This window comes from Macrosteles quadrilineatus, unplaced genomic scaffold, assembly GCF_028750875.1.
Source record: "Macrosteles quadrilineatus isolate MER2022 unplaced genomic scaffold, UCM_ALF_1.0 Scaffold_21__1_contigs__length_2333173, whole genome shotgun sequence".
Classification (NCBI taxonomy): Eukaryota; Metazoa; Arthropoda; class Insecta; order Hemiptera; family Cicadellidae; genus Macrosteles; species Macrosteles quadrilineatus.
Window position 1 is genome coordinate 1,672,601 of NW_026542614.1, and position 12,282 is coordinate 1,684,882.

The 12,282-nt window shown below is 36.3% G+C and overlaps 1 protein-coding gene across 1 annotated transcript in view; it reads right to left on the bottom strand.

Annotated features, from left to right (window-relative positions):
• Positions 1-12,282, bottom strand: part of LOC129005482 (apolipophorins-like) — a 49,391-nt gene that overhangs the window by 1,966 nt on the left and 35,143 nt on the right. The window contains exons 40-55 of the mRNA XM_054434386.1: positions 11,971-12,191; positions 10,782-11,080; positions 10,100-10,227; positions 9,594-9,722; positions 8,798-8,938; positions 7,771-7,930; positions 6,792-6,994; positions 5,783-6,019; positions 5,508-5,641; positions 4,677-4,846; positions 3,889-4,072; positions 2,897-3,090; positions 2,248-2,363; positions 1,586-1,715; positions 1,313-1,434; positions 525-731 (exon numbers count right to left, since the gene is read on the bottom strand). Of these exons, the coding sequence (XP_054290361.1) occupies positions 525-731; positions 1,313-1,434; positions 1,586-1,715; positions 2,248-2,363; positions 2,897-3,090; positions 3,889-4,072; positions 4,677-4,846; positions 5,508-5,641; positions 5,783-6,019; positions 6,792-6,994; positions 7,771-7,930; positions 8,798-8,938; positions 9,594-9,722; positions 10,100-10,227; positions 10,782-11,080; positions 11,971-12,191 (2,775 nt within the window). The remainder of the gene's footprint in view (positions 1-524; positions 732-1,312; positions 1,435-1,585; positions 1,716-2,247; positions 2,364-2,896; positions 3,091-3,888; positions 4,073-4,676; positions 4,847-5,507; positions 5,642-5,782; positions 6,020-6,791; positions 6,995-7,770; positions 7,931-8,797; positions 8,939-9,593; positions 9,723-10,099; positions 10,228-10,781; positions 11,081-11,970; positions 12,192-12,282) is intronic.

Consider the following 12,282-nt stretch of genomic DNA (forward strand, 5'->3'; position numbering starts at 1 on the left):
TTAACAAATAACTGAGTTTGATAGCCGAGTGGATTAAGTGTTTACTTTCAAATTTTAAGAACGCTGATTTGATTGAAAGCAAGATCGGTTCTGGACTGATGTCATAAGTCATTGGGCTATCAATTAATTAACCCTTTGAGGTAGATTTTTTTTCTTATTTTGGTGAGTATATGGTATAGATCACCATTCGAGGAGTCGAGAAAATGGCGTGCGGCGACCTATACTCGCCATTCAACCACAAAGGTCAAAATTTTTTTGTGAGTTGTCACTTTTGAGCTTACGGGAAAATGGCGCGCAGCAACCTTACTCACCATTCAACCGCAAAGGGTTAAGATATCTAACAAAAGGCTTACGTAATATAGTTGCAAGACCAGGGTTTGGAGCATTCCCTTAAGTGTGAAAATTTCTGTGGCATGAATGAACCCATAATAATCTGCCCACGTTGAATGAACAGAAAGATAAAAAATAGTAGAGGTGAATGAACAGAAAAAATCGGAAGAATCTAAACACAAAAGGACACTTACAGTGAGAGCTTCCTTCTCCTTGCGGCCAGTGACTTTGCATCGTGTTCGGACCAGCATCCCTCTCTCCAACTCACACTTGCACTCTTCTCGCAGCTCCTGACTCGTCAACTCCTCGGCGATCTTGTTGGCGACAACCTGCATGAAGTTCTTCCTCAGCTGCGGCTTGCCTTTCACAAAGTTGCTTGAGCTGAACACTGCTCCGTTTGTCTGTAAGCAAAATTTTTGTTAAACTAAGTATGTAATTTAGCTGAAAATTTGAGGATATTTCTGGTGTCTATGTTATTGGGTATTTAGATGAGCGTTAGGTAAACAAAAAAAGGGAATGGAACTCAATCAGTCAGAACAGCTTGAATATGTGGTTGTTCGTTTTCTATTATTATTACGTTGCATGAGCAGATGTAACACACATACTTAAAAGAGGGTGACAAAAAGATAAACATGTTTTTTTACGTATAACCAATATAGGAGTTTATCAGATTGAATTGATCAAAATATATAATTATAACTACCCAAATTTAACAATGAAAATTAGCAAACAGGGGGTTGTAAATAACTGTGGGAATGATTCTCTTAAAGGGCTAAGAGAACAAATACCAAAATATCTCTTAAAGGGCTGAGAGAACAAATACAAAAATATATATAAGTATTAAATGTGAATGCAGTTGTTATTGCTCGATTCTCTTTGCTAGTAGTACGGTCCATGATTCAGTGCCAAAAAGAACTGACTCATTTCCATTTGAAAATATTCTTTTGACAGTTCATACAAAAAGTATTGAATATCAACTTACTCCGAGAGCAAAGTCAATGCAGGCTTCATTTTCGTATTTCAAGTTCTTAAATGCTTCTTCATCTCCCTTGAGCACCTTCCTCTTGGCTTCGCTCTGAGTGTAGACTGTTTCTGAGTCAAAACCTACGGCACAGACAACTCGTTAAAACATTAATGGAACATATTGGACATAAGTAGATCTCTAAAAGATCTAAAAGTTTACAAGAGGAATATTCTAAGTGATCTAAAATTCCAACAATCTAACAATAATGAAAAAGAGCTTTAAAATGCTTACCAACAATATTAGCAGCGACCTTTTCATCTTTCCCTTCAATCCTCAGGTCCTTGATGGGCAGGACCAGGTTGGTAGAAATGCCGGCCTTCAAGAGGTTAACTCTGTGAATGAGCATGTTGAGGGAACGGAACTGAAACATGGACGAACTTGGATGAGAACGACACGTGATAGTAAATGATATGTATTTAAAAGTATTGAATTTAACATATTTTTTGCGTCCCACCTTCAGATCTTAGGACGCAAGGCTCTAGACTGGCAGTGTTTTTCACATTACTTCAGGATAGACCTCAGGAACCGAAGTTCCACGATCTACAACTAGACCAGTTTTCTCCCCGAATTAAATATATTGTAAATATTAGAGTTTTTAGGGAAAATGGCAGGCTTACCTGATTGGGAAAGAGTTCAAACTGGTACAAGAAACACAAGCTTACACTACAATACACAAAATATTCGAATATTTCACTGACACTGACAGCATTTTCAACTGAGAAAGAGTTTTGTGTCTCTTGTGCCAGTTTGGACTCTTTCCCATTCAGGTAAGCCTATCCTCGCTAAAAGTTCTAAAAACCTTGGTTTCTTATGCTCGATGTTACATTCTTTAAAAAGTTGAAATCAAATTTTAACATTACCAAACTAACATAACGTAAGCACGATTAACTTACCGGTAAGACATTCTTCTCGCATTCGGAGGAAAGGATTCCAATCACTGTCTTGGTTGCTTCAGGGCGGAATGGATATTGGAATGCCTCTTTGAAAGCCTGGGCTGCCTTAGACATGCCTGGTTAAAAGAGAACAAAATGTTATATAATATAGAAAATTGAAAGTATAAAATTAAAAAAATTCCAATTATATTAATCTTTAGTTATAGGGTTATAACTTGCACTTTCCATGTCTTTTTTTTTGTCCTAAGATACTAGGCACGAGCTTTGAGTTATTTTTCACATTACTTCAGGCTAGGGTTGCGGCATTATCACTTACATAAAATCCATTGGTGACTTGGCGGGATTCGAACCCAGGACCTCAGGAACCAAAGTCCCGTGCTCTAACCACTAGACCAGCTCGCTCTCCATTTACGATGTATTAAAAATAATAATATTGAATTGTTGCATGCTTCTACAAGATTATTTGTATTTGATTTGTTGTATATAGATTTAGTCTAATAATTAAGTCTATAACTCATTTACAAACCCTTAGCTAACTTGACAGAAAATGTTGAAGTTTTTTAATGATTTAGGTTCTTGGCATTCACCATCAAATGTTACACTTAAACCCAGTCCAAAACGTATATATGTAAAAATAAAAATTAATCACCAGTTTCAATTTGGATCTTCTTGAAGATTTCTTCGATTTTGTCGCTCAGTTTGGGATTCTCAACTTCGGGTTTCTTGTCAAAGTGAATGTTCTTGGCGGTTCCGGGGAACTGGTTGAACTTTCCGTTGAAGGTGTATACTGCTGGCCACTTCTGGTTGGGAGCTCCGTAACCGACAAGGGCAAAGTTCACGTCACTAAAAAAAACATCGGTTCTTGTAAAACTACGATATACAGAGTATGAAACATCATGGACTACCATTACAATTCAAACTAGAACTCAATAGAAATATCAATAGGTATGGAATTTCATCCTAAATTTCAAAGGTTTGTGGAGAGTGTCTGGTTATAGTCTTTCTACTACCATTGATTCTATGAACGATGATATATTTTTCATAATCATTAGTGTTACATGAAATATTACTTTTCCCAAATGTACAGCAAACCTTTTGATTCCCAAGCGTATAAATAACTAAAGAAAAAATTGTAGTGAATTTCCTATTATACATGATTTAAGCAAGCAAAAATGTATTTTAAAAAAAAGGTTAGATTTTTTATTCTTCCAGGAGTCACTAGGATAGAAATCTACAACTACAACACAAGTGAAACTGCATCGTTGAGATAATAGATCCCTCCACAATCTTGGTCTTAGACTCCCAATGACTTCATATGGAATCAGGATTTATTTTGAGTCTGGAGAGGTTATGAATTGAAATATCGATCTGGAGCGTTTTGTATAGCAAGCTGAAATCCTAATACATACAATAGAATTTTTCCATTCATTACCTAAAACTTCATATTACTAAATAGGGAAAATGTCAGTAATTAAGGTCAAATTCGTCAGCCAGTCACTGCCTTGCCAAATGGAAACTCTCAGTGCTGCCAATGTCAAGAAAATATATTTACCAACCAAACAGCAGCCCAAATGGAAACATTGGGAAACAACTAATTTGGCTATCTGACAAACAGAATACTAGGTAAAGTTAACCACTCACGTGATTCCCTTCTCCTTGAGGTCGTTGGTGAGTGTGGACACCAGAGGCGTGACCAGGTTGTTGAACACTTCCTGGTTGTCCTCCAGCTGTTCAACAACAAACACAATGTCCGCTTCCTTCTGAGGGGTCTTGACTGGTGCGGACTCTCCAATCTGTATACTCTGGGAGCCTACTTGGCACTTTCCTGGGGAACAAAACCAACATCAGCTTGTTTTCACAAGGCAATCCAATTTTTGCAAAGTATCTTAATATGGTTAAAACTCCTTTTCTTTAGTAAACAAATTGGATTACGTTTTTAATAAATTAAGTGTCATGCACATCCACAGATGTTTTACAAAAAAAAAAAACAGATGAGACATGATAAATTCAAAGAAAATTAAAAAAAAAAAAACGCATATAAACATGTACAGAAAAATCTTATGGAACTAGTAAACAAAGCTATAGAAATTCCAGTGGCAATGTCCAAAGAAGGATTGGAACAACCATCAAAGGCTGGTAGAGAAATGTATAATTCTACAATGGTTAATTTAAAATCATGAAACCAGTCTAAAAGCAAATAAAGGTATCGTATTCACCCTAACTTCTGCAGCACAAACTGTACTAAATGCAATTACCTTTGGTTATAAATAAGCTAACCCCTACATATTTTATGAAATCCAGCTTTGTTCAACTACACAGACTGAGCAAAAGCAGGAGGAGCCATTATGGGACAATCATTAACTATCTGATTCACAGCCTGACCTAACCACTAAATTACCATCATGAGAGGTTCTATTGCACTATCTTACCACAGTGATCGGGAAGGTTGGTCCTGACGAAGTGTACATAGTAGCAATAACCGGTGTAACTCTGAGCAATGTTACAAGCCCTTTCCTGCTTGGCGTCTCCACTGGCCTCGGCAACTTGGCGGTTACAAGCCTCACGGAACCTGTCCGGATTCTCGTACGAGAAACATCCCCTGCAAAACATAAAATATGTGTGAGTACAAAAGTTCTAAACATAAAACTGTCATCATTAACATTAAAAAAATAATTGTGGAATGTTAAATACTTCCACAGGATGAATATAGTTTAAAATAAACTATGAGTAGATAAGTGGGTGTGTTTTGAAGTATCACAAGTGTGACAAACCTAAATACTAAATAGTAAATATCATACTTTGAATATTAGTCCGCAGTAAGTTTCTATCCAATTGCATGAAGTAATTAGCTTATTTTCCTATAAATAATTTATTTTAAAATAAAAACATAATTTTTTTTTTCAAAAACCTAGTATGCTACTATTATAGGGAGAGGATGACAATGCTGCATATTTTAACCTGCTGATCAGTGTATGATGGAGTAAGATGCCTTGTGTGGATTGTTTATTGACGCAAGAATATATTTTTAATCAGGACCATCAATTGAAAACCTAACGATCATGGACAGCTCGGTCCAGTTTCCGACTATCAAAAGGCTCTTCTCAAAACTTTAACCGGCAATCTGATTTTTACCAGACATGCAATATACCGACTTAGACACCCATCTATGAATTGGTTTTTCCAATAAAACACTCAATTTACTATATTAGTTTGAATTTGTAAAACAAATAGCCACAAAACAAATAGGATAGTTTACTAACCTAAGACTGGAGTCGCCAGCAAACAGTTTGTCACATTCAGGTTGAGGAGCGGCTGGAGAGTCATGTACTGCACCATCAGCACACTGAGGACTCACCTTCCATGAGTTGGCAAACTCTGCAGTAGACTTGGCCAGCTGTGAAACAACAACAAATTCACTAGAAGAACTAAGAACATTCACTAGATAAAATTTCTTAAAAAAAGTAAATATCCAAACAATTTCCAAAATTTCTTTGCATTTTTTAATGCTGACACAAAATAAAAGCATGAGTCTCACCTTGCCCTGAGGCAGCAGAGTGTCGTCATAAGGTTCGTTGTTGTAGGTTCCCAGCAGTCCGCGGGTCTTGCCGAAGTAGTATCCGTTAATGCTGAATGCACAAGTCTGTAGGTGAGGCGTACAGAAGAACATGAGTCCAGAGTAAGTGGCGAATCCTGTGCCGGAGTCGAACTTGCGCCACATGTTGAGGTCTCCCACACTCACGGGCAGGTCTGCGGGCTGTCCGTTGACTAGGACCTGTGACCAACATACTCGTTAGACATGTATCATTAAAGGATTAGCTGAAGAATAAGGCATCTATTAGTGTCTTGATATTTACTACTTGTATCTATCTTTTCCTTTTGATGTTTACTATGTTTCTTGTAATTTTGTATAGCTTCTTTGAATATATGTCAATTCATTTCTGTGAAGGATAGTTTAGGGATTTTATCATGCAAATAAAAAACGGTTAAGCTAATTAAATTGTTAGCGAAACTTTTAGTACTGTACCACTCTTAGAACGGGATGAAAGATAACTAAAAAAAAGTATAATATTATGATATTACTGTCTATGATAGTTTTGCAGTTCTTTTGCAAGAGGATGGATCAATAAAATTTTTAAAAAATAGGAATAATACAACTAATTATCAAACGGTGCAGAATTGTTTCAAAATCAGTTGTCTGTGCTGATTGATCATTTCTACTGGCCTACTTCACACCAGCTTAGAATTATTTAGTTCCAAAGTTGTTCACTATTATAACCACAGCAGAAATGAAAACAAACAATATTTTGGGTAAACACAAGTTTTTAGGTCAGTGTTGCTGTCCTTCCGAGAATTATATTTTTGTTTATATTGGCATGTATCTTTGACCATCCAACAGGAAAATCCAATGTGACCGTTTACCTAAATTTTTGTGGAAAAGACCGTAGCTATTACCTTACCGATCAAGGCAATCCTGTATATAAATCTCAAAGGGTCGAGATATGAAAATAACCCTCAAATTTGACGTATTGATTTTCTTGACTTACCGTATCATCATGCTGCAACTCCACGCTGTTCTCATGGTCAAAGACAGTGATGGACTTGAGTTTTCCTCCCTCCATGTTGGCGACGATGGTGAAGTTGCTGTCGAGAGCGTCGGTGCTGAGCACATAGCTGCAGCTGCCCTTGAAGCTGTAGTGTTTCTTGTCAAAAGTGAAGAACTCGGTGCCTCCCAGAAGCTGGGCACTAGCTGAACATTGATTTTGGATATTAATATTATTTATTTATTTATTCATTTGTACTCGGCAATAACAGTTTTACATTAAAAGTTTCTTGATTATTATTAGAAAGTCCATAACCTATACATACACAAACAGTATTTGGTGATAGTGTTAACAGCTTTAGAATTACAAAAGGCTTTATCACTGATTAAAATTTATGATATGGGTTATTGTAACTACCAATGGTAAATGAAAACCCTATAGTAGCACTTCAAACGTGTATTTAAACTATAGGCTATCAATGCTACAGATGATAAATATGTAGTGTGATAAAAAAGTAACACAAAGAATAAATACTAATTGCCTAACAGGTATTATAATCTCGTAATTTACAGTGGCTAATCAAAATCAATCACCTTTCCATATATTAAATAACTAACATTTATATTTTTACACGAGTACATACGGTGTATAGTGTTATTTCTTAAGTGTGACTAAATGTTTTTCAATACACTCAGTTAAAGTTATGTTCAACATGATTTAGGGCGTATCTGCTCTAAACAATCTGTACTAATGTGAAGGACTGCTGATGCGAGCTACAAACCTCCAATTTTTGGGAGTAGGTTATAAGTCTTCTGTATGGAATATTGCAATTTTTGGTAAAATATAGTAACTTTACATTTATTTACACAGCCAATACACATTTCCATTGTATTAGTATAGATATTCTGTCGTCTATATATATATTTAAGAATGACATTTGTGTTCTACTGTTATATACGTTTTGATAAATGCTGTAAGTTACCATAGAACGGAGGGATGAAGTCCAGCGGGCTGTGTTGTGGCCTGTAAGTGTGGAACACCTCAGAGAGTGTGGGAAGGTCTGAGGAACGCACCCAGTTGAGCAGACTGAAGCGGAACGTACCAGGAGGAGCGACAAACAGACTGAACGACGGAATCGGGAACTGAAACAAGATCAATTGTGTCAACCGATTCACCAACACATACAGTCATAATGTAAATCAAATCATAAATGTTGAGGTTCAAGTCTTGTCTAGGCACAACTTATTTCTGACTCAAGATCAGTCTACGGTATCTAGAATTTACACAAACAAACAAAATCTTACCAGAGTTGTCAAGTTCTAAAGTTTGTTATTACTTTTTTTAGTTTTTTCAACACAATTGTTTGATTTTAAATATTGATTAGTACCTTTGGTTTCCTTATTTTAATATACATTTTAATTATCTAGTTGCAGGATTTCCTTTATTTTAAACTAGCTGGCCCGACAGACGTCGTCCTGTCGATCCTAATGTGTTTTAATGTCAAATGCCCGTTCATTTTCAAGATGAGCTTGTTCGCATGGCTCAATCAAGTCCTGGTTGAAGTTCGTTCGCTACGCTCACTCACCTTTAGGTTGGAGCTCAATATTTCTGTACTAAATTCTTGTTACTAAAAAATTACCTACAATTCCTCCAATACTTTCAATTCATGATCCTTTGTAGTGCACATTTTCCATTACACATATTATATGATAGGTAGTATAAAACAATCTTTAGTAGAACCTCTAAGAACCTCAAAAACCATAATCTTTTCCTTTTGTCATCAAGATAACATTACAAAACCCTTTGAAATTGCCAATAGTGGAATGTAACTACTGATAATGTAAACAATATTTACTAGAAGCTCCAATACACTCAAAATAACCTCTTGATTTCATCACATTAAAAATCCCCTTGAATTCACATCAGTAGAAAACTTGATCCTTTGACAGAGTAAATCTAAACGTGACTTACTTGACAAATTACCACTCTAGTATTTTTAATTAACTCACCAGGAAGCTGGGAACAGCTCCTGTCTTGGTGTCTGGTTTGTAAGACTCGAGGAAGGGCACGAGAGATCGAGCGGCAGCAACAAACTCCTTGTACAACTCCTGGGCTGCCTCTTGTTTGTTGAACGGCTGTTGCTTTACAATCTGCAAACAAAATAAATCAATACTTTGCAAGCCAGCTTCAAACTGAATTTATCCAGTTTAACTGAGTATTTAAAGTATTTGTGTACTTCTTTGTACAAATTAGTTAGTACTACCTGATTTTTTCCAAAACAAGCTTCAATTTAGTACTTAAGTTGTTAAAATATTTATCAACCAATAACCACTGCAGCGAGCAAAAATGTATACTCATTAGTCTGTGCAGGTGAGTAGGGTAAAAGAAGTGAAAGTTCAATAGGCCTACACTGGCATTAATAAAATTAGTAATGTATATTTGGACCCTGTATATTGGAAAACTTTTAACTTCAAAATAAAATTTATTCAGGTGAGTTAGTTGTGTATTTTTCCTTTCTCCTTAGAAAATTAGTTTAAAAAAAGTAAGTTTTGTTCAAGGGATGAAGCTCTAGGGCAGAATTTTGAATTTTTTTATAAGGAGGACTTTATACCTGACAAAGTACCCAAAGAGACAAAATATTGCGTGTTCTGTGTCACTTCAATATTTTCTATGGCCTACCTGCACTTCTTCAAGGTAAGCTATCTACTATCCACCTTATTCTACAATGGTAAATCAAGGTATATTTTATATTTTTAAGTATTTAAAACTATCTAATGTTTGATTCTCACTTTTCTACACACAAACCTTTTCAAAGTATTCGGAAGCAGTTTTGACGAACTCTTGAAGTTCAGGGGTCGGCAGGAAGTTGGTAGCCGAGGTGACCAGTTCGTGGTAAGTATCCCAGTATTGCTGCGGGATCTTGAAGTTCTTCAGCTGTGACAAAAATTGTATTTTACATCAAGAATGCTGTAGATCAATGCTTCAGTTTCAATATAACAAAAGAAGCGGAAAAGTAAGAATACACATTTAAAGGAAAGAGCAAATGGAGAAAGCGTTATAGGGATTCGTTAAATTTGTAAAATCTGTCTCGAAATACTAAACTAATCAGTCTATATCTACAATGGACATGCTTCCACAGTCACCCATTGTAGAGTCCTGGTCTTTGGCTGACAACAGTCATAAAAAAATTCACTCTGCATGACACAAGTCGTCCTGAGGATTTCACTCTACATTGAGGAAAAAATATTGGAAAAGTAATACACAGTTTTCACTCTGAGACCACAAATTTTAGAACTGACTGAATTAAATACCTCTTGGATCTTCTCTTGAATCATGTTGTAAGCAGGCATAGCTTGAATCTGTTCCCACAGTGTAGTGACAAAGTCTTTAACTTGCTTGTGAAGTTCACCAACGGACACGGCTCCAAGCTTACCCATATCTGAAACATAACAATTCAGCATGAACAAAAGTATCTGGTTATATAATTAATAACTGTACTTGCAAAACTCCTGTCTTATCAAGTTAAGAGGTACAAGATTACTTATTTGGAGAACCACTGGCTATCTCAACTGTGCAATCAATTTTCTAAAACAATATTAGTTAATTTTTACTAGGAACACTCATTTACCCTAGTCATTACATTTTATAACAAAATTTATTGATTTGTGAATTTTAATTTTTTTTTGAACTGATGAAAGCTTTGACAATGAAAGTTGTTTTAATCCTAAATTCTACTGACTAAATTTACTTTTGAGTACCTATAAAAATAAACGAAAGGAATGGAAATCTTTTCCGTTAATTCACAAACACTGTATAATTTTTATTTTATGTAACAATACATGATTGACGATTTAAGTTATGTCTTGGTTCTATCCTAACCTAAAATAACCTAAAGGATTAGTAGCATTTCAAACTACAAAAAAAAACAAGGTAGTAGCGAATTTATGGAAAAGGACCAATGAAGTTAATGAACTGGCAGAAACACCGTCTTACCATGGAAAAAGTCAGAAATGACATCAGTGAGTTCTTGAATTTCCTTCTCATGTTCCTTGATCTTGTCCAGGATGCTATCCACCAATGAGGTGATCACCTTCAGCAGGTCGTCAGTGATAGCGAACACAGTTTCTGAGACTTTCTCATAGCTCTCCTTCAGCTTGGGAATGGTAGCCTTGACGGACTGAGTGATTCTCTCAAGGCCTTGGTTCAGCAGCTCCAGCAGATGTTGACCGGAGGTCACTGCCTCTTGTACGATGGCGCTGATCTGTGCAAACACGGTGCCAAACGTTCTCTTCCTGCAATCAACAATGTGATATTTAATAAACTTTACCAAAGGCCAGAAGGAAGAATACCTTTGGAATGGAGACGGGGAAAGACATAAGGAAAGGAATGACAAGGAAATGATAAAAGATAGCCTAAAGTGGAGGCATGATTGTTGGCAAGCCTAGTAAACGTTTGTGATTTGAGTGGCTAGATGAGTAAGAAAGTAGGTATTCTTGGTAAAGAGCTCTAGGCCAGAATAGGTTTGATTTTATTTTGGACAGAAAGAGCAGGCTTACCTGAACAGTGGGTGAGTCTTCCCAATAGGGAACGCATAAATAAACACAGCCAAAATTAAAATATATAATAGCCACTGACCAAAGGAAGATTATAAACTGATTGTGATACCTAGGCTACGTGTTGAGAAGGCTAACCTCTTCCTATCCAAAACGAAATAAAATTTAAGTAAGAAAGTAGCTCTAACAATGCTTGTTAATGGGGTATTTGAATGGCAAACTGTATTGGACATGTAATTATAAATTCTTGACTTGTAAAGACAAAAACAGTACTAAATAGTTAAACTGTATCAGCATTCATTTTAGACGTTTGGAAAATGTTCAAAATGGACTTAGGTGAAATATTTAAACCCTGACTGACCCTCATGAAGTAATCAGAGACGACGATACATTTTCATTCACAAAAAGGAATGCTATTATTTTTACTAACTTAAAACTCTTTTCTTTCCACACGTTGGATTTGATAATGGGTCATTTGACCCGGAACTAGTGATCGATTGAATACACCGAATAATACCTTGAAGAAGGACAAGGCATGTTAACCTTTCTACATTCCACTCATTCCAATTTATCAATCAGTCTTTGTGGTAAGAGTGTTTAGGCTTATCAAAACCGAGGTATTAACTCACAAAAAGTCGACGACGTCCTTGACATGCTCGTTGCTTTTGAACTCTTCCTTCATCTGGTCCAGTTCCTTCTTGTAGTGTTCGACGGCAGGCTTGAAGTTAGGCAGAGCTTTACGGATGGCCTCGACCTTCTCTGTTACCTCGGTGGCCAACTTGGCTGCGCTGTCTTTGCCGATCTTGTTGGCGGACTTGGCAATGCCGACGTAGTGATCCTTGTAGAATTGCTGTTGCATAACAGAGTCAGCATTAGGACACTGCGTTGCAAAGATATCATGGGTGTGAAATGTTCACAAAAGAATATAAAACTCTTGGCAA